General features: G+C 45.9%; 2 protein-coding genes across 15 annotated transcripts in view; both read left to right on the forward strand.

Moving 5' to 3' along the window:
- Positions 1 to 12,873, forward strand: part of arhgef2a (Rho guanine nucleotide exchange factor (GEF) 2a) — a 53,340-nt gene extending 40,467 nt beyond the window's left edge. For 7 of the 12 annotated variants that reach the window (XM_072716154.1, XM_072716156.1, XM_072716155.1 and 4 more), the window contains 15 exons: positions 2,073 to 2,323; positions 2,820 to 2,945; positions 3,558 to 3,675; positions 3,896 to 4,162; positions 4,630 to 4,706; positions 4,807 to 4,979; positions 5,629 to 5,696; positions 6,108 to 6,296; positions 6,476 to 6,574; positions 6,777 to 6,835; positions 7,818 to 7,859; positions 8,188 to 8,238; positions 8,524 to 8,877; positions 9,438 to 9,594; positions 11,503 to 12,873. In XM_072716154.1, coding sequence (XP_072572255.1) covers positions 2,073 to 2,323; positions 2,820 to 2,945; positions 3,558 to 3,675; positions 3,896 to 4,162; positions 4,630 to 4,706; positions 4,807 to 4,979; positions 5,629 to 5,696; positions 6,108 to 6,296; positions 6,476 to 6,574; positions 6,777 to 6,835; positions 7,818 to 7,859; positions 8,188 to 8,238; positions 8,524 to 8,877; positions 9,438 to 9,594; positions 11,503 to 11,585 — 2,114 coding nt within the window. In that variant the 3' untranslated portion in view covers positions 11,586 to 12,873. The remainder of the gene's footprint in view (positions 1 to 2,072; positions 2,324 to 2,819; positions 2,946 to 3,557; positions 3,676 to 3,895; positions 4,163 to 4,629; positions 4,707 to 4,806; positions 4,980 to 5,628; positions 5,697 to 6,107; positions 6,297 to 6,475; positions 6,575 to 6,776; positions 6,836 to 7,817; positions 7,860 to 8,187; positions 8,239 to 8,523; positions 8,878 to 9,437; positions 9,595 to 11,502) is intronic. The other 5 variants (XM_072716157.1, XM_072716159.1, XM_023801293.2 and 2 more) reach the window with 5 other exon arrangements.
- A 213-nt stretch (positions 12,874 to 13,086) lies between these two features.
- On the forward strand, positions 13,087 to 20,397 carry anxa14 (annexin A14). Of its 3 annotated transcripts, none has more exons than XM_072716162.1 (13): positions 13,087 to 13,563; positions 14,590 to 14,649; positions 15,437 to 15,533; positions 16,353 to 16,441; positions 16,551 to 16,664; positions 16,865 to 16,955; positions 17,163 to 17,242; positions 17,489 to 17,548; positions 18,742 to 18,832; positions 19,200 to 19,295; positions 19,375 to 19,433; positions 19,521 to 19,631; positions 19,815 to 19,990. In XM_072716162.1, the coding sequence occupies exons 2-13, from the start codon at positions 14,602 to 14,604 to the stop codon at positions 19,848 to 19,850; spliced, it is 972 nt and encodes a 323-aa protein (XP_072572263.1). In that variant the 5' UTR covers positions 13,087 to 13,563; positions 14,590 to 14,601; the 3' UTR covers positions 19,851 to 19,990. The 3 variants fall into 3 exon arrangements, with proteins under 3 accessions (XP_072572263.1, XP_023657067.2, XP_023657066.2); XM_023801299.2 differs by lacking the exon at positions 19,815 to 19,990 and adding an exon at positions 20,002 to 20,397 and having other exon boundaries at positions 13,089 to 13,563; positions 15,362 to 15,533; XM_023801298.2 differs by lacking the exon at positions 19,815 to 19,990 and adding an exon at positions 20,002 to 20,397 and having other exon boundaries at positions 13,093 to 13,563.
- The last annotated feature ends 537 nt before the right edge of the window (positions 20,398 to 20,934 follow it).

Genomic DNA, 20,934 nt, shown 5'->3' on the forward strand with positions numbered 1-20,934 from the left:
TTTCTCACAGTCCCGTCGATGTGAGAGCCAGGATAGAGCTTGTCCAGGCTTTTAAAGTGTTTGCTAAAATCTTGCAGGGTGTCTGAGTCGCGAGTCGTCAGGTATCATTTTCGGTGAGATTAACAGCTAACAGTGACACTTCCCTCATGGAACTTATTGAGCGACCAATTTCGAACCTCAGAAAGCTCTCAGGTCCTGTTCCTTTAAGAATCCACGATTCAGGCGTCACAGGACGGTTTGGAATCAGAATCCTTTTATTGTCCAGGAGGAAATTGCTTGTAATTCTTTAGACACTGCACAATATCCAACCATAAAATAACAAAAATAGACGATACACAGAACCACATACAAAAACCACATTAAAAATAACCTATGAAGATGGTAATAATTAAGTGAGTGAATATAAACATAAGTGTAAGTACAGTGCTGTGGAGAATCATATACTCATTTCGCGGAGAGATACAGCTGTAGCTGTCCTGTACTGGATGGAGTCTACAGCCTGCTCCTACTCCCAGATGGTCCTGGCTAAAGTGCTGTGAAACGGCATCTCCACCCGAAATACTCCAGCAAATATATCCGGCTTTTAATGGGCAGAGAGCGCAGTCTTGGAACTAAAACATCAGCTCAGCAGCCAAAAAATACAGGCGTCTGCACTGACGCAGCTGTTTAACGGCCACAGCAGTTACTGTATTTGGAACTCGGTTAAAGATGATGGCCAAGCACAAACCACTTAGGCATTTTTTTTGGTTGGAACCGTGGCCTCCCTGTCGATATCGCTAGCATGGCGTTATGCAGTACAGAGTACAGAGTGCAGAGGAGAGCCAGGGCTGCCTGCCAGGCCGTGCCCGATCTCCTGTGTTTTCCTTCCTTGTCTAGCAGTGCCGTGCGGATCAGGCCCCGAGTCGGCTCTCTGCGCTCGCTTGCTAGCTGACACGTGGGAGAAACTCACTCGCCTGTTTTCTCGTTAAGCTGTGAGGACTCTAAAAAGTGAGCGAAAATCGGGGCCTGTCAGACCGCGAAGCGGCCGCAGGTGTCTCCGGCGGTACGGACGCTTTCACGCGCTTCTCTGCCGGAGGAACGGGCTGACAGCACAGGCTGTTAATGGGCGCAACTCATTGTGCGCTTCGTTTTGCTGCTTAGCGAGCATTTAGCATGCACCAGATATCTGCAATTTAAAGTGCAGCCTGACTGATGCGTGTTTTATGCCTTAATTTATGATGCACAGGGGCAGACTGCTAGGCAGGGCAGCTGGGGCAGCTGGCCCAAGCCCCCCCCGCCTGCAAATCTCACATACATGCGAAACATTTGTGAGGATTAAAATACTGATGTATTACACAGACCCGTGACATGCTACTTTTATATCTCTCATTTATATGTATGCAGTCTCATTATGGTTGGAGTCATAACACCAAAAAAAAAATGGTACAATACTTAAAACAATTTTGAAATGTAATGGTTTGTAATGTTTTGTAGTCAAACTCTGTCGTCGAGGCGTGTATTTAACGAAAAAGCATGTTTGCGGAATATGCTAACTACTGCAGTGCATGATGGGTACGATATTTGGAGGCTACTTAAATTTCATCAACTGTAACTGCTGCAGCTGGCGTAGGCAGGTCTTAAGTGTGAATTTGGAATGGTGGGGGATGGAGGGGGGAGCCTGGGCCCCAGGGCCCAGTGTACAGTTGTTGTGCCACTGATGATGATCTATATAGAGTAGGGGGAGGCATGGTGGCTCAGTGGGTAGCACTGCTGCCTCACAGCTCCAGCGTTGAAGGTTCGATTCCCAGCCCCAGCTTTTAAAGTGTGGAGCTGAGTCTCCTGTGTTTGTGTGGGTTTAACTCCAGTTTCCTCCTGCAGTCCGTAAAATCTTTAAACCTGGCATCTCTAAGTTCCTGATGTGTGTGTTTATGGAGGCTGTCCTGCTCGGTGCTCCCCTACCGTAGTTTGCCTTGCGCCCTGTGCTGGCATCTAGGTCCCCTGAAACTCTACACCAGACACACACTTTTGTATGATAGATGCATCTTCCATTAGCCTTACATGAACCCGCCACTGATCCATCCATTACCTCCCAGAGCTGATCCAGACCGAGCTGCACCACATGCGGACACTGCGGATCATGGACGGGGTGTTTCGGAGGGGCTTGCTGGAGGAGGTGAATGTGGAGCCCGGGGTGGTACACGCCATCTTCCCCTGCCTGGACCGGCTGCTGGCCCTACACTCACGCTTCCTGGGTCAGCTGCTGCTCAGGAAGAACCACAGCCTGGCTCCAGGGAGCACCAACAACTTCACCATCCACCAGCTGGGCGATGTGCTGCAGGATCAGGTGACCCTCCCGCAAGGGGGCGGGGACAAATGAAAGGGGCGGGGACAAATGAAAGGGGCGGGGCTTATGCTCAGGGGCTGTGTTCTGGGCTGTTTTTTGTTTACTGCAAAAAATGACAGTAGGGTGATGTAGGTTATACCCTCCCCGTCACTCCAACAATAGGGTGTCATTTTCTCAGAGTTCATGTCTGAGGTAAGACTGCAGTCTGACTGAAGCCTTTAGTGTGGCATTATAGATTAGCATGTGTTACCTGTGAACATTTAAATAAATGTAATTTTAATAATGCTAATATTAATAAATAATATTAAGTTAGACATTTGAAAAATGTAATTTTTGGAAACAATGCAGATTTCTCTTAGTATAAAAACACTGCAGTACTTTAAAAATTAAAAAAAAAACTTTAATACTGGTTGAGTGTGTGTGTGTGTGTTACTGCAGTGAGTGTGCACACCTCCTCCCTCCCCTCCACTTTGACTTACCGGAGCGCCCCCTTCAGTTCTCAGGGCATAGTGCAGACGAGATGCGCAAGGCCTATGCTGAATTCTGCAGCCGTCACCCGAAGGCCCTGAAGCTTTACAAGGAGCTGCTGGCAAGAGACAAGAGATTCCAGTACTTCATCCGGGTGAGTCCGCCAGACCTGGACGGGCCACAGTAAAAGGATCTGGACAAAAACAGCCACGTGATCAGAGGGTTTTCCGTGGAAAACAAGGATGCTGGGATGAGGCTTCTCTTCTGAGGCTTTCCATCGTCAATGCACGCATTTAAACGTCATATATTTCTGGCTGCCTTTGCTGTTTCCCCCCAGATTGTTCCATTTTCCCACACTGCTGGGGTATCGGTAACGTGGAAAATATGCACCGTGTCCCAGGAAAAGGGAGCCTTTTCTTGACAAGTGTTTTAGCTCGTATGCGGAGAATCTCCGTGGGAGGAAAATGCAGAGGGATGGGTGGGGGGGGGAGGAGGGGGGCAGGGATATTCAGAGGCGGTGAGAGGGAGAGGCAGGCCGAGTGAGCGAGGGAGATAAGTGTGAAGAAAGAGAGAGTGTGTTTATGTAACCGTTCCAGGCTGCGGCCGGGGGGGGGGGGGGGTGCGTGCCAAGAGAGGAGCAGCATTACAATGTGTTAGCGGATGGAGCACTTTACGTAAAAACGTCAAGGGTATCGGGGTGGGGGGTATGGCGTTCTCGCTCCCCAGCTCGACATTGATGGAAGCTTTTCCTCTCCGTCTCTGTCAGAGAGTGAGTCGGGGTCCCCTGCTCCGTCGTCATGGCATCCAGGAGTGCACCCTGCTGGTCACTCAGCGTATCACCAAGTACCCCGTCCTGGTCCAGCGCATCCTGGACAATACCAAGGGTGAGAGCCGGGGTTGGGGGTGTCACCACTGCAGCGTGTCATCCTGGAGGTCAGAGATCTCTGGGCCGTTGCCATTCACTCCGTCTTAGTAGTTCCATACTGTGATTAGATGCTGTCCGTCCATTGGGCAGTTCATCTCTACATGTGTAGATGGCCCAGTTCACGTTTCCATTCGAGTCCCGGACCTGGCTGTTCATTCTGACTCAATCCACACTCACAGGCAGTGAGGAAGAGGTCAGCTCCCTGAGCCAGGCGCTGGTGCTGATCCGTGAGCTGCTCAGCTCCGTGGACCAGCAGGTCCTGGAGCTGGAGCGCACGCACCGGCTGGAGGAAATCCGTGCTCGACTTGACCCCCGGGCCGAGACCGAGGTGCGAGGGGGAGGAGTGTTCCGGGGAAGCGAGCTGCTGCGGAGACGGCTCATCCACGAGGGCACGTTACTGCTGAAGGGCGGCAGTTCCAGGCTTAAAGGTTGGAGGGCGATAGAGTGTATGAGGATCTTTAATTCATAGCAATCTAGCATGTGCTTCTGCAAACCCAGTGTGCTGCATGCTAACAGTGTGCGCTCCTGCTAACCCCGTGTACTGTATGCTAATAATGTGTGCTACTGATAGCCCAATGTACTGCATGCTAACAGTGTGCGCTCCTGCTAACCCCGTTTACTATATGCTAATAGTGTGTGCTACTGATAGCCCAAGGTACTACATGCTAACAGTATCTGCTCCTGCTAATACAATGTACCTTATGCTAACAGTATTCGCTCCTACTGACCGAATGTAACACATGCTAATAGTGCGCGCTCTAGCTAACCCAGTGTACAATATGCTAACAATGGGCTCTCCTGCTAACCCAGTGTACTGTATGCTATGCTATGTATGTTTCTGGCTGTTAGCATGAGATACTATGGCTGCTTTTATAAGTTGCTCTTCTCAGTAACACTGCTGCTGTGTGCACAGATGTACAGGTGCTGCTGATGACGGACATCCTGGTGTTCCTGCAGGAAAAAGATCAGAAGTTCATTTTCCCCTGCTTGGTGAGTCACCATCCTCATCCTCTTCGGTCCTGCTCTTTCTCCGGGCCACAGCGGCACCGGCGCGGCCCAGCCTGATTCGGCGCTCCCTTCCTCCCCGCAGGACAAACCCGCCGTGCTTTCCCTGGTGAACCTGATAGTGCGGGACATCGCCAATCAGGAGCGCGGCATGTTCCTCATCAGCGACTCCAGCCCGCCGGAGATGTATGAGATCCACGCCGCCTCCAAGGACGACAGACACACCTGGATGAGACTGATTCAGCAGACGGTCAGCAGGTCAGGATCCCGTGATGTACACGTTCACAAACACGCGCGCACGCTCGCTGACGTGGCCTCTTTCGGCATTATGACAGTCCCCTATCTCTTAGTCTGGGGGTGGTGAGTGACTCAGTAGCTTTAGATTCCATGCCCCTCATCAGGAGGCTGTCGGTTCTAATCCCAGGGTTGGCAGGGTGTTTCGACCACTGGGCTCGTGAGCAATACCTTCAACCCCATTGTCACAAAGACCGGCTGACCCTGCGTTCACAAATGTATGTCATGTTGGATTAAAGCATCGACTAAATAAATTAAAGTGGAAGGCTAATTAATCGCTGAAAGTATTGATAAAGGAAAAATCCATCAAATACAATTTTCGTATTGGCCATTTGAATAAAAATCACCAAAAGTATGTTTTGTGTGGCCCCCACACACCCACGATGGTGGGTTTGATTCCTCCCACAGATAAACATGAGATTTAAGTGAATTTGTGTGTCGGACTTTGTGCTGTGTGTGCAGTTATGAACTGACACTCCTTCCAAGGTGCCCCCCCTCCCGGTCCCCATGCTCATCCGTCATGGAAAATTAACCATTAAAAATATGTAAATGTAAAAAGGGTGAGAACATGATCACCGTCCACCATCAGTGAACATTTCTGTTTTTCTTCTAGTTGTCCATCCAGAGAGGACTTCCCGCTCATCGAGACAGAGGACAAGGCCTTAATACGAAGACTACGAGGTGAACAGAGCGCCCCCCAATGGCACCCTCCGTTTTCTGCTCTTCCTCGCTGAATCTCTTCTCTCCCTCCTTCCCTCTCACTCTGCTTTCTGTAAATTCTCTCGCCTCCCTCTCGTCCCCCGGCACCGCTGAGTGATGCCCGTGTGTTGAGTCTCCCTCCCACTCGCTTCGGTGCAGCATTAGTGCAACGCCGGTTGGGGGTGGGGTCACTGCTCTGCATCTGTACCCGTCTGAAGGGTCTGAGAGGGGATACTCATCCGGGCTCGGTGTATCGCGCTGGCGGCCTGCGCATTCCGGGCTGATCTACCCACCTGTCTCCCCGGGGGGGGGGGGGGGGGTTCCCCGCTCCTGTCACCTGTCCGCTCCCATGCTGTGGTGCCACCCGCTCATTACCCTCTCCCCATCTCCCAGCTGACATTCAGCAGAAGGACCGGGAGGTGCTGGAGCTGCTGCAGGAGAGGGTCACCCTGTTCTCAGACCTGGCTGAGGTGACCGGGAGTCAGGAAGTCACCCTGCCCGCCAACTGCAGGAATGTCTTCCGGGCCGAGACCCAGCAAGCCCCCCAGGGAGAGAAGCTGCTCATGGATGCCATTGTTGAGGGTACGGTTGGAGTCTCTGGGGAGGCGGGGGGGGTGACGGATGTGGTTTGCGGTAGTGCATTGGCATGTAATCAGAGGCAGACACGGGACCTTCTACTTAAGTCTGATCGCATGTTACTGAATAATTGGGAAATGTGAATCTCTAGATTCATATGTTCGATTTCTGCTTCCCTGCATCAGTGGACAGACTAAGTGAACTGCTGATTGGGGCCAACATCGATGACACCCTATCCTGTGATTCTAACTATGAGGGTAACCACACGGGGGCGCCAGTGAGCAGTGAGTATCTGTGTTTCAAGCTAATCATTTAATATTCTATAGAACAGAGTATCATCCAATGTAAAGAGGTTTTATTTTGCATATATCATACTGTAGTGCGCCCCCTTTATGTAGTCATGGGAGTTGCTCTCCTTCCTTTATATTTTTATCTTTAATGTTCATAGTAATTGAGGTGGTTATTCTCGCTCATGCTACTCTTAAGCAGATGGAGAGGAGGTGTCAGTGAACGGAATGCACGACCTCAGCAGCCCAGATGCCAAGGTGAGATGGAGGGTCACACAGGCTGGGGCTTGACAGGAAGTTGCCAGTTACTCTGTGTCTCCAATCGCATTATACTTGCATTGAATAAAATATAAGCGGCGTGTTCACCGCCGTCATTGTCTCTGGCCTTTTCCCCCATGCATTAGCGAAGGGAGTGCATTCGCACCTTCACCCACTCCCACACCCACTCGCATCATCCCACCAGGAAGTTTAAAAAAAAAAAAAAAGACAAATAATGCAGTTTTGCTTGTATTGTGTAAGTGCCGGAATAGTGTGTTCTCTCAGCCTTGGAGATAATACTCGTTTGCACGTTGACGGAGCTGCCGTGCCGGTTTCTCCTCTCATCGCCATGGTCACCACGCTCGCTGGCCACCGGCTGATTTCCAGCCAGCGCGCTAATCCTCACGCCTGCACTCTCACTGAGCCGTTCACGCACCGGATGTGGCTGCCACATTCCCCCATCATCTATTCACGTCTAATAATTCTTTTAACCTGTCGTACCAGTTTAACACTTTGCACTCATTTGGGCTAAATTGTACACCTGAACCGCAGAACCAGGGGGTGATGAACAATCATGGAAAACTAGAAATACTTTAATGCTGACTGATAAAACTTTAAGTTTAAAGCTTGAATTGTATCTGCGCTTTTTCAAGCAAAAGCGTGACTTTTAGATGAGGCAAATCATCAAATACTCACTGACTGTTGTGATTCGATATCGGCCAGTCGGCTGTGATTTTGGGCTGTATGTTTGATGTTATGTCAGACCTCAACATGCACTTTCTTGCCTCACCGTGCTTCACGATGTGAGCAGGCCTTAACGATTTGGAAGAAAATTAAGAGGCAGAAGGTTATGTCTGAGTTTTTCAAAGGCAAACAGACAAGGGGTCATGCCTTTATGCACCTCCCACCCCCCCCCCGTCCGGATGCATTCTGCGGTCCATTATTGTACAATTAAAATGCTTATCGCTTTTAACCTTCACAGGACAGGAATGGGAACCAACTTCAAGACAGACCACTGAATGAGGTACATAGAGCTACATCTGACCTCTAAGCTCTTCACATCTATAATGCTCAGTATCTTTCTGCATAACATGTAAACACATGGTTTATAGAAAGAACACTAATATTAGCTGCTTCATTAGCTGTAGCCTTAGTGTCCATCCATCCATCTGTCCATCCGTCCATCTTCCAACTGCTTATCCAGTTCAGGGTGACTGGGGCATGGAACCTGTGATAAGCAGCATAGTGTCCAAGGCAGAGGATGCCAGTGCATCACAGAGCGAGTAGCGTTAGCAGTGGCTTCGCGTTACACTCCTGCTGCATTTAGTGATGGTGATGTTTCTCTGTTACAGATGGTTTGTCAGAGGCTGGTGAACCTCAGTGCACAGCTGCATGCACTACAGGTCAGTAGGAGTGCTGCACTGCCCCCCCCCCCCCCCCGCCCCTGATCTCCACTTGATCCTCACTGGTGAGAATCAAAGAGGAGGATCAGTCAGCATTCGTGGAGGAATTTAGGGCCTTACTCAAGAGCTTAACAGTGATATGATCACTCTGTTGACCATGGGATTTGAACCCATGACCTCCTGGATACGAGGATAGATACGGAACTCACTGACACACAGCGCCCCCTGCCGGTGCCACATTTGTGACTCTCAGAGTGCTAATTGCTGTTCCTCATCCTTGTCCAGGCAGCGGTAATAAGGCAGGACTCCATCCTGGAGCTCTGCCTCCGAGAAACCTCAGTACACACGTCTAACTCCACCGCACCGGCACCGGTGTCCTCCACCCCCGCCAAGCTGTGCCGCTCCCTGTCACGCGATGCCGGCCTGGACGCCGGCCCAGCAGGATCCCTGGGGGAGCTGGCGCTGCTTCAGCGGCAGCACAGTCTCCTGCAGGAGGAGTTGGTGAGGCTGCGGGCAGCCGAGTGCAAGCTGAAGGACAGTGAGAAGGCCCGCGCCCAGCTGGAGAAGCAAGTGAAGGACATGAGGGCTGGCAATGTCGCCGCCCCGGTGGACAATGCGGGGAATGTGGCTTCTGAACAGGTACAGTGTACATTTTTCCAGCTTTAGCCCTAAAGGAATGATTCTCATTTAATGAGGCCTGTGTGCGCCTTGCATACTCCTAATATGTGAGGCCCTTGATTGTAGATGATTTGAATTCCGGATGTCCGTTCAATGGAACAAATTCTGTACATAATTAAATGCATTTTAAACAATTAATTTAGCACCCATCAGTAAGGAATGCAGTGTGAATAATAGGATTCTGTGAGGCGATCTGAAGGAGTGTAAGGAAAGGCACTGGCATGAATCACACTCATTTTTAGCCAATATGTGGGATTTTTCAGGTTTTTCCTTGAGGGGAAAAAATCTTTTTTTGTGTAATGAAGCTCATTAAAGAACATGGGCAGCAAATCCAAACTGCTGGTGTGTTTTAACGACACTAATGTGCAGCCATTCTGATTCACCCATATCACAGTATGGAAGCTGGCAAGCCTTGTTGGCACAATGGCTGGTTCTCCAGGCAGAAGTCCCTGCAGTTCAGGGGCCCCCGTGGCTGCGGCCTTGACCGTAACCCGTTGACCCCTCCCCTCTTCCCTCCCTAGGGCAGGGCTGGAGAAGTGGATTCCAGCACCATGGCACCGCTGGCCAGCCAGGAGTCTGAGGACCAACTCGACGGTCTTCAGGAGAGCAGCGATATAGATGAAAACTCAGATGATGAAGAAGACATCAGAATTTCCCCCCGGTCTGAAAGCCCTAGAGGTCAGAGTGTCACCTAGACATGCCTATGAACGCGTCATTACTATTAATATGGTTAATTATATTAATAATAATAATAATAATAATAATAATAATAATAACATTCATATGAACTGACAGTTTTTTGTTGTATATGTGGATAATAGAACTATTCAGTTAAAAGTAAAAAATAAAATGATAAATTCCTTTAAGAATGCCATACACAGTGCTGTGCAAAAGCCTTAGACAATCAAAGTAACCATTTAAGGCTATTAATCTGAGTAGTATATATATATATAAAGAATATAAATGTTTATGTATATATATGTATATATGTGTATATACATACATACATACATACATACATACATACATACATACATACATATGTGTGTGTGTGTATATATATATAATGTGTGTGTATATATATATATATATGTGTGTGTGTGTGTGTGTGTGTGTGTGTGTATCAAGTCAACTAGGCGTATGTGCAGCTAGCCTGAGCTTCCAGTCACTAGCCAGCTACAAGAGTAAGCAGCATTGGATCAGGAGTTATATGACACCGTCTAACATAAGGGAGAGAGAGCTGGGTTAGCCAGGGTCCCTGGAGCAACTGAGGTCAAGAGCCTCACTCAGACGAACCAGCAGTGATATGATTACTCAGAACTCTGCCAGCGACAGGGTCTAAAGCTTCCGAAAATGGACACAGGTCCCAAACCCACTAATCTACACTCTGCCATATATATATGTGTGTGTGTGTGTGTGTGTGTGTGTGTGTACAGACGCTCCTTTACATATGAACTTTCAACTTACAAACTTTCAGACATACGAACGAACAGGACTGTAAGTCCAAACTGTGTTCCTTGGGCTCCTGTTTCCTGTCCGCAACATAAGCTTTTTTTTCTGCACGCCAGTTCCGCCTAGTATGACTTCTGGCCGCTATTCCCGCCACACAGCAGCGTAGCGTGCAAACTCCCAGCATCCTAGTTCTTTGTACTTGCAGATACCCTTAAAATGATGTTGAATAACGACTTACTAACATTTCAAGTTAAGAACGGCCATTCAGAACGTACCTCATTCGTAAGTAGAGGAGCGTCTGCATATAATAGAGAGAGGGAGAGACAGAGCCTGTCCCAGCCCAGAGCTAAAACACACCATCCATCCCATTTATATACTACTGACAGTGGTCATAATCATGCTGTAGTTCACAGCAGCAGAGATTTCAGACCATTATCTATGGCCCTGATTCACAGAAGGAGCATTGTCTGACCTGCACCATAAATCCTGATGAGCTTCTTACATCATTCATTAGTCATTTAATCATGTAAACTTTACAGCTGCCTTGAATTCCTCTGACGCTAAACAGGAATGCCAGGTGTCCGGATTTCCGCCCATAAAGGCTTCAGCTCAATTCCTCCTCCTGCTGACGGTGCCTTTCAAATTTTGCAATGCAATTACGTAAATGTCATCAGTACAAATCGTACATGACAGGAAAATTCCCCCTTTGGCACTATTGTAACATGTCCATTTAACGCACATCGCTAATTTTAAGGCAATAAGCATCTAACCTTTTAACCCTGAAGTGTTTTAAATGCCCACACACTTTTATATAATGTGAATTGAAGCTATACACACAGTTTTAGTCTTTTCTTTCCCTGGCCATTTACCCTGCCTGGGTTTCACTCCCTAGCTGTGTATTGTGTAGGTGTGTCCGAATGTAAAACGATATCTCTCTGGCTCTCTCTCTGTTTGCGCTGTGGGCGGATGGTTTCGCTGGACTAATATTTAACTCGCTCTTTTCCTCACTGTGGGTCCTGCCCATGCGTTCGAAATGGAAGCACAGGGACGCGAAAAACCCCATGTAACCATGGCAGCGTGACATGGGCTTTGCAGGCAGTAGTTAAGGATTAACGGTGTCGTGTGATCGTGCAGATCTTCAGGACATCCCCGAGGAGAGTGAATGTGGAGCAGATCCACGTGAGGCTGACGCGGACCCCGAGACCTCGCGCAGCTAGCAAAAGCCTCACTGGAACCTAGAGCCTGGAACCTGGGACTGGACCTGGTGTCAACCTGGACCCAAACCTGCTGAGCTGCACACGCAATTGGATCATTCCCTGTTGTATATAGAAATGCATCCAGGAACCAAATACCACATTATGTTCTGGTATATATTTGTTGAAATATTGTATTGCATATTAAGTTACACGTTACAATATAATTTTATTTTAGACTAGGTCTCTTCTAGAATCAGCCTTGAATTACTTTCCCTTTCTGTCTCTGTTCTTTCTCTGCCTTAGTGTTCCTCTGTCCTTTGGAAATGGTAAAATACTAAAGAGGAGGAGGACAGGAGAAAAGTCACAGCAATCGCTTAATTCCAGAGTAGATTCAGGGAACCGGTGATGTAATTGAAGTTGTAACATAATCGATGGAAAAGAAAAAAAAAGTCTAATCTCATCCAGCATCCTCAGTACTCTGCATGGTCTGGATGGATGGTTAATTGACTGAAGGGTAATGGGGGGGGGGGGGGGGGCTGGTGCATGAGGACATGTACTGTATATTATTATGTTAATAGGGTATGTGGGTAACACATAGTCACCCTACCTACCAGCCCTCCTTGAAGACAGATACACTTGAATTCTCCAGGACTTTTAAGAAGCCAAATTATTTTCTAATAATTTTTGGAGAGACAGCTTGATTTAACTGTTTTTTTTTTTTAATTGGGGAAGGGCTTTGCAATGTACTGTTCAGAATTCTGTGAAATATTTTTGAGAACAACTTTAAACCAAAACTGTTTGTATTGCTTGTATAAGGGTTTAATGAAGATGGACGAAGATAGCACTGTCTGTACTATCAGAATGGAAGGAGCGTTCCCTGTGAACTCGTTTACCTTTTTTGTTCATTCTTATTATTTTTTAAGATGTCTCTTGCCGTCCGTCCTGTTCTCTTTAGTTACAGGCTTGACTTAAAAATTTAAGTTTAATTGCACATCTGCAGCCAGTAGCTTTTAGACTGAACTAACGACACAATAGTGATCTTCAAATCCGAAGTCTGTCAATTTTTTTCGCTCAATTCTGAACAGCAGTAGCATAGAAAATAGACAGATTAACAGAATTTATAGAATGTTTTGCTTTATGAAGAAAACTACCGTAGTATTCTTTTCTATATCGTATTATATATTATATATAAGTATTTGTGTGTATAAATATATGCTTTTGTGTTGACATTATGTTGTAATTTTATTTCAATTCTTTTTAATTTTTACTTTATTTGGCTGGCCTGTGTTTATAAATTTGACATAAATTATTTGTACTGTCTTTGATTCTTTTTTAACGACATGTGCAGCTCCACAAGCACTGATGTCTGTAGCTGTAAGCAGTTACATCCAGGGAGTGTATTACTGAGATATCTCGGAGATAGTCTGTGGATGTCTAGCCTACAAGACTGTACTACAACGGCTTAACACGGACACCCCAAGGAAAAACTGCTCCGTGGAAAAAAATGGCCCTCGTATTTAAAATTAAAATGAATTTATTTAAACGTTTAAATTAAAAAATAATTCACACGGTGGTTACCGTAAGCACGGATTGCCATCAAAAGGTGGTACGAGTAAATATGGTGATCTTAATTATCTGCTGGCTGTCAGTATAGATCGATTACCGAGAACATCTTAACTCTAATTACAAAACACGCGCTTGTAAAACCATGTTGCCAAGCAGATGAGACTTGATTTGATCAACAGACCTTATTAAATGATCAAACCCGTTGCACACCGGAAACACCTGAGTATTTATCTGGGATAAGAGGGCTAATGTTGCTCAAACAGGGCAAAGTCATGCAGTGCTGAGTGCATCCACAACCCCCCTCGGGCTCCCCATGCACGGACACACCCAGGCCGGCGTAACCTGCGGTCTCCGCAAACAGCCTGTAACGCCTCGCTGGTTATCATACACACTGAACCAGGAACAGGCAGCCACTCAGGATCCGCACGGAAAGGTAAGAATGGCTTAAAAATAAGGCGAACACAGAAAAGACCCACATCATCATTTGAGACTCGGCTGATTATAGAAGTTTTGCAAAAAATCAAGATACGTGGAGAGTACCATCACGTATAGGGATAGCTCTTCTGGCGCGTTTATTTATGTCAAGCTAATTTCATTGTGGACACGTTCGAATATTTATGAGCTGAGAACACATGCCGAATTATTAAATCTGTATTATATATTTTAAAAATGAATGTGTAGTAGGAGTAGTAGTAGTCGTTATAATAATAAATTATTATTATTATTATTATTATTATTATTATTATTATTATTGCTGTTGTTGTTTGGCCATTAAAGAAACCGATTGCTCCAAGACTAATGATCAATGACCGGATCAATGAGTCTCATTGATGATTGTCAAGTCCGTCCCGAGTCAAGTGTATGGATTTCCTTCGCTATTCTATGCGCTTGACCACATGTTCAAAGTTTCTGCACTAATGTTGGAGGTTGGGTGGACTCGTGATGAAGACCCCAGAACGACCTCAAAGCACTATTTTCCTTGTTCATTGCTTTTCTTTTGTTATTTCTGGTATTCGTTAATTGGTACGTTTTGCATGTCTCCTCCGAAGTGTCAAATACCTGCATTCTTTCTTACTACTGTATAATCAGAAGATCGTCAAACACATAGGCTATGCAGCCTATATACCCCACGTAGCATTTTCCACTATAAGAGTAGAAAGTGAAATATGTCTATTGTATTTTGAATAAAAGAGGACAATGCTGTCTTAACCCACCAGGAGAAGCGATTTCTAAAGCAAAGACTGCTGTCTTGACAGACAATAATGTGTCCATAATAATGTTATGTTATCGTGTGTTTTACAATGAATTGTGTCGCTACTGAGTAACTGGTTTTTCACAAAATGCTCTACAAGTGAAATGTGTGAAGCTGGTAGTAATCGACTTCCAAATGTAGGGGTATTATCTTGCAATATAGTTGTCTGAGACACTGCGTTGCTGCATTTAACACTTTTCATTGCAGACTTTCTAGGACATGGAGACTTCATTGAAGATAGAGGACAGTAATCCCCCAGCAAAGACTGTAAGTTGCTTAAAACGGTTCATTAGTGTGAATAGCCGTATATGTTTGTCTGACATGGATGCACTTACGTTGCTATGATGCTCAGTGACATTGCTCTACGAAAATGTCAAATCCGAAAGATTTGTTTTCACTGTGCGACCCAGTCCCTCAACCAGTAGCACTGTTACCCTTCCGTGTGAAATTTGGTGACGGAGCCACTACAGACTTCTGTTTCTTTGGTTTCTCTCTGGATACTCCAGTTTCCTTCGATGGTCCGAAGACATGCAGTTAAAATGGACTGTTGACTTTAAACTGCCCTTTGTGTGTGTGTGTGTGTGTGTGTGAGAGAGAGATCGAGAGAGAGAGAGAGATCTCTGCAGTCAGTCTTGCTTCCTGTCCATAGAGTAGCCCTTCTTCCATACTCTGCTTCCTTGGATATTCTCTGAACATCTGCATTTCCAATGTGATAAATCCTAAAGGGATGGACACTATTTATTAGTCTTCCAGCCAGAGACACTACAAAGGGGGAGAAGTTTAGATAATTCCAAAGATATGGAACATAATTGGATTGGTCTCGGTTGGGAGCCCAATAACATGCTTTCATGGGGCCCAGAATCTCTAGCAGTGTCCATGCTTTCAGCTCTCAGATCTAACTCCAATCGGTCCATTACTGTATCCTCCTATAACTTTCTTTCAATTTTCTTACCTTTTTCCTTCTGTCTGGCTGGCTAAGAGGTCTCGCTATGATATCAGATTCCTGCCACTGTGAAATGCCATTCCAGTGGCCTCATCTCCACTCTGTTTTAAGGAGATGTGGTGGGGCACCTTGGGTACAGTCCGGCCTTTCCCTGGCTTTAATCCTCAGAAGGATGCCCAAGAAATCAAGACTGCTCTGGAGAAAAAAGGTACAGTGTGCTTTGTGCTTGTGGGAGTTTTACTCCTTAAATGTTCTGAGAGCAGAATGCAGAATGATTATCTCTCTGAACCAATCAGATTGTGGAGGAGGTGGGTCCAAGCAACTAGAGGAGGCTGACTAACCAATAAGATGTTTTGATCACACCTCCTCTAGTTACCTGGACCCACCTCCTCCACAATCTGATTGGTTCAGAGAGATAGTCATTCTGCATTCTGCTCTCAGAACATTTTTGTATAAGTAAAACTCACATGAGCGTGTTTTGTAGTATAATTTCCTATAATGGATCAACTTTCTGTTGAATTACAGCCTCACACAGTAACACCATTTTGACTTGAGGTGTGCTTTGCTAGTGATACTGCAAGGTTTATGCCATTCTACAATGTTTCTGCTTCAGCAGTTGCTAATTGTGATAATTATTTTGGGCTATGGAAGACATAGAAACAGACATCACGTCAACGGTGAGACTGATTTGTTAAAATACGTGACTACCTTCTTATACATGCAGTATGATCAATTGAAAATCACTGTGTTGCATGCTTGATAAATTCATGAAGGACCATGTGTCATCGCGCCACAAAATAAGGACATTAATTATGAACTCTGCTGTGCTGTGCTCGGGACATGTTCGTTAAGCACAGACCAGTGGGGCAACAATCACGCCTGGGCAACCAAGCCAAATGTGACTACAACCATTAGACTTAACCCAGACTGCCTTAAATCTCACACGTTATCCAGCTAAGCAAGAAATCTGGCTTTATGGTACAGGCTCCACCAGGGTAGTTATGTTGTGATGGGTTTGCCGTTTCAGATGGGAACACCCTGGTGAGGATCCTGACCAACCGCACCAATGCACAGAGACAGCTCCTCGCTCGGGCCTACCACAACCTTACGGGGAAGGTGAAGCTGCGCTTATTTCATTCTATACGACACACATAATACTCAAGACACCCCCACCAAGAAGGAATGGAATCTTCCATTTCCCTGTCTTTGATTCATCCAACCCCAGGACATGAGTTTCACTCTGAAGAAATGCTTGTCAGGGGCTCTGCAGGACCTGATGCTGGGGCTCGTGATGACTCCCTCACAGTTTGATGCCCACCGCCTCCGGCAGGCCATGGAGGTGAGAAAGACGGAGAGGGGCAGATGGGCGGATGCCTACGGACGCCAGGCAGCCACAGGCAGATGGCAAGATGGCAAAACAAAGCGGCAACGAGCAAATGACTTAGGAGATGTGTAGAGGCATCCAGACAGTGTTACAGAGGAGAAGGAAGGTGGGTATTTAAGTCATTCAGGATAAGGGCTGAAGCTGTGTGTGCACAGGGCCTGGGTACAGATGAGGAGGCCTTACTGGAGGTGCTGTGCACCAGATCAACAGAGCAGCTCAAAGACATTACTGTCGCCTATAAGCAGGGTGAGTGGAAGAAAATCGCCCGGCACCATAAGCGTTACCTGTGTCTACATCTGTCGTCAAATGAAAAAACACAGTTTCACTTGACGGTTTTTGTGGAATTAATTTTGGTAACTGTATTGCAATAGACTGCTGTGTATGTACAGATTTGCACAGGCGAGTTCACGTTAAGAAACGGGCACAGTCACCCAAGTCATGTTCTCGGTGCAGAGTTTGATCGATACCTGGAGAATGATCTGATCAGTGAGACCAGCAAAGACTTCACCACGCTGCTTCTGGCCATTCTTAAGGTACCCCCCCCCCCCGACACCCCCTCACTGTGGCTATTTCAGATAAAGACTATAACATACTACACTCTGACATACTTAGTTTTGCTTTAAGCACTTTTCTTTTACATCCTTACTGCTGTTAATTTGTATTAATTTGTTTTTAATGTTTGTGTCTCGTGCCATGGGGAAAGTTTTTGTGTTTTTTTTACTTTTTTTTGGACATGTTTTGCCAGTGAGAATCAGTGTTCTGATCTCTCCTACCCACAGAAACAGCGGGAGAACCAGCAGGGAGTAATTGATTATGAGCTCATCGATGGAGACGTCAATGTGAGTCACTTCAGAGATACGTTCTAAAGTTCAGGCACCGTGCGCATGAGATGATAATCCTGTAACAGCCCTCATACTGTTTAATGGCTTTTATTTAAATACAGTGGTACCTCGGTTCTCGAACTCACTAGAACTCGAATTTCTTGAAAGTCGAACAAACCAGTTTGACCTAGAACTCGATCTGAATATCAGAAGTCGAACCGTGAACGCTGACCTGAAATTGTACGCGCCAGGAAATTAGTCATACTACAATGCAATTCTTACTTGAATGCCTTCTTCACAGACTGGACGATTAACCAAATAAAGCAGCGCAACATTACAGTAACTAACAATAAATAAACCACTAACTTACGTGTACTATTTACTATTTATGTCATTTTATTTAAACTTTATTTTACCCGGTAAATTAACTGAACCAGTTCTCACTGCTTTACGTGATTTTCAGGAGAAATAGCAGATTACGCATCAGAACTACCTGGGATACAAACGTCATGCGTGTAACTAAACTCTTCAGCCAATAAGGGCAAAGGTGTGTCGTCACGGAGGCGGTTCCAGTTTGTGCAGCCGGGTGAGAGGTCGCAATGCATTTAACCGTAATGCATTGCGTCAGGATCAGAATGCGTTGCTTTAAGCCAGCGCTGTAAGCAAGTCGAACGCACCCAATGACCAGACTGGGGAAACAAACTGAAACGCAGACTTAATACAGAGGACTAATGACAACATCCAGAAACAGCTGATCACATGGAGATCCCACACGAGGTTACCGAGGAGGCGTGGCACACGGAAGGAGCGGACGATGGGGGCAGGACAGGGGTAATGTTGGGATAAGATCTTTATCATTTTGGAAGCCATTAAGAAAAAAATGCTCTTCTTGTTTTATCCTGTTCATTTTGTGTTTAAACACAAAAAAAAAAATTATATATATTTGGGTGTAATTTTGGGGGGGCGGGAACCAATTAATTGGTTTTCCATTGTTTCTTATGGGAAAAATTTGATCAGAACTCAAACTTTTTAGGATTCGATCCAGAGTCCGGAACGGATTAGGTTCGAGAACCGAGGTACCACTGTACTAATTATGCTGGAACACATGGAAACGCTAGTAGGAGTCACCTTGTGCAAACATGGAAGTGTGTCATCTCTAGTTGTGTTGATGATGATGCAATGACACTGTTGTGTTTTGTTGACATCCATAGACTTTGACTGATGCCTTCAGCAGTAAGAAAGTTGACATTGCGCCTTGGATCAAGGTGCTCACCACGCGTGATGCAGAACACCTTAATAGAGGTCTGTCTGTTAGCTGTTGGTGTCCAGATGGGACATACCATGCTCGTTGGAGTTTACCTTAAACAAAAATGTTCTGAGGGCAGAAAGAAAAATGATTGGTTCTGAGAGATAGCCAATCAGATTGTAGAGGAGGTGGGTCCAAGCAACTAAAGAAGGCAGGACCAAGACATTTGATTGCTTGGTCCCACCACCTCTATAGCTATTTGAATCCACCTCCTCTACAATGTGATTGGGTCTCTCTTTGAACCAATCATTTTTGTTCTGCCCTCAGAACATTTTTGTGTAAGTAGAACTCCAATAAGCACATACCGTAGGTACAGCACAGTAAACACATCGACTTACTGACTCCCCTGTCTCTCTCTCTTAGTGTTGTCCAAGTGGGAGCGTGTTCAGGGGGTTCTTGTGGAAAAAGTGATACAAAATCACTTCTCTGGGGATCTGAAACTGGGGTTCCGCATTCTAGGTGAGAATGTAATGGTGTGTGTGCGTGTGTAGGCCTGTGAAAATCTTGTCTGTCGTCATACGACCATCTGTCTCTACAGTGCAGTCCATCCAGAACAGCCCTCTGTACCTGGCGCAACGTCTGCAGACCTCCATGAAGGTCAGGGGCCTTGACATTGAGCTCCCTTCCTCGTTTATGTTCTTCCTGTTAGTCTGTGTTTATTGAGTTTATGTGTGTCTCCTGTAGAAGAGTTCTGTGGTACGGGGCATTCTGGTGTCGCATTGTGAGGAAGACCTGCTCAGCATTAGGGTGGAGTTCCGTCGGCTGGCTGGACTCTCCCTCTACTCAGCCCTGCAGGTCAGAGGTCCAGATCGCTGTTCTTTTTGACTCCTATGCTCAGTGCCTTTCCTTCCTGCCTCTTCTTCCTGTTCTTTGCTTCCTCATGGTAATTAGATTTGTAAACAAGAGGTACATCCTCAATCACAGGGGACTTTCCTCTCTTTTTTTTTTTCCCTCTCCATCTGAAAATTTTATTTTCAGGAAGTGTACAACCTTCAGCTCTCCTTTCTACTTTGAGTCATCTACTTCATTTGATGAAACAATGGCGGCAACATGTTTCCATGCAGGTCATCAAAATGCACGTAGGATTATTCCATGGAAGCTCTCAATCCTGAGTACAGATTGCCGTAATTTTCTGATTTTGTCTTTTTTTTTATTTCCCCCACAGAAAGATTTCAAAGGAGAACTTCAGCAGGCCTTTCTAGCCTTGTGTGGAGCTGAAGACTTATAGACTTCCTGAGATGTATTTGGTCCATTTCAACTGGTTTAAATGCCTAGAATCAATTCCTCTAACAAACTCCTACCTCCAGTGTGTGTATAGGGGAAAGTCTGACCAACTCTGTGAACATAAGCGCACGGCACAGGTAGAGTGGACATTGGTAAACTGGGACAGCTTAATAGACCACAGGAGCATGAAGAGTATAACTGTCCCAGTTTTCCCTTTGTCCTACTCTAGGTCGAAATGGGATATTATTAAGGGATTCTGCCTCTTTTGAGGGTAGATGTGAGTACTGAGGTAAAGAGACACAAATGAAAGCCTTTCAATAAACAAATATAAAACAAATGTGAAACTGTCATTTTTGGGAGAGAAGGAACAAAATGTCAGACACAATCCTTCTTGGCACATGTGTCCAACCTCTAGGGTGTCTGTTCCATGGAAACTAGCAAAGCAAAATACACTAATATAGAGGACACCTGGAACGTCGGGCAGGTGGAATTAATCAAGGAGAACGGTGATTATCACCTGATTGGCCGTCCCGATTTGGATGGAAGTCCTGTATCTTAACTGACTTATTAACAGTGTCTACTTTCTATCAAATTGTATATATCTCGACTAGACATCAGTCCTACTTTTGCTGTTTCTTACCACTTAGCTGGCGCACTGTAGATATCAGATATCTGTAGCTGATGTGGTTTAGTGAGCCAACAAACCCCAAACAAAAGGCTGCTGGAAGAAATGACTTCATGAGGTACGTTAATGACACACTTCTTTTCTGATATTTATATTTTATATCCTTTTTGATTCAAAGATCAAAGTTTCATTATAATTGAAATCAGAACAGCACCTAACACTAACTGTGACCCAGCCCCCAGGGTGGGA

This window comes from Paramormyrops kingsleyae, chromosome 9, assembly GCF_048594095.1.
Source record: "Paramormyrops kingsleyae isolate MSU_618 chromosome 9, PKINGS_0.4, whole genome shotgun sequence".
Classification (NCBI taxonomy): Eukaryota; Metazoa; Chordata; class Actinopteri; order Osteoglossiformes; family Mormyridae; genus Paramormyrops; species Paramormyrops kingsleyae.

Bases quoted from the DNA above. Each gene is read 5' to 3' on its own strand.
- anxa14 (XM_023801298.2), top strand. From the start codon at position 14,602: ATGGAGACTTCATTGAAGATAGAGGACAGTAATCCCCCAGCAAAGACT. The intron at 17,243-17,488 runs GTACCCCCCCCC...TCCTACCCACAG, and splicing joins TGCTTCTGGCCATTCTTAAG to AAACAGCGGGAGAACCAGCA. The intron at 19,296-19,374 runs GTGAGAATGTAA...CTGTCTCTACAG, and splicing joins ACTGGGGTTCCGCATTCTAG to TGCAGTCCATCCAGAACAGC.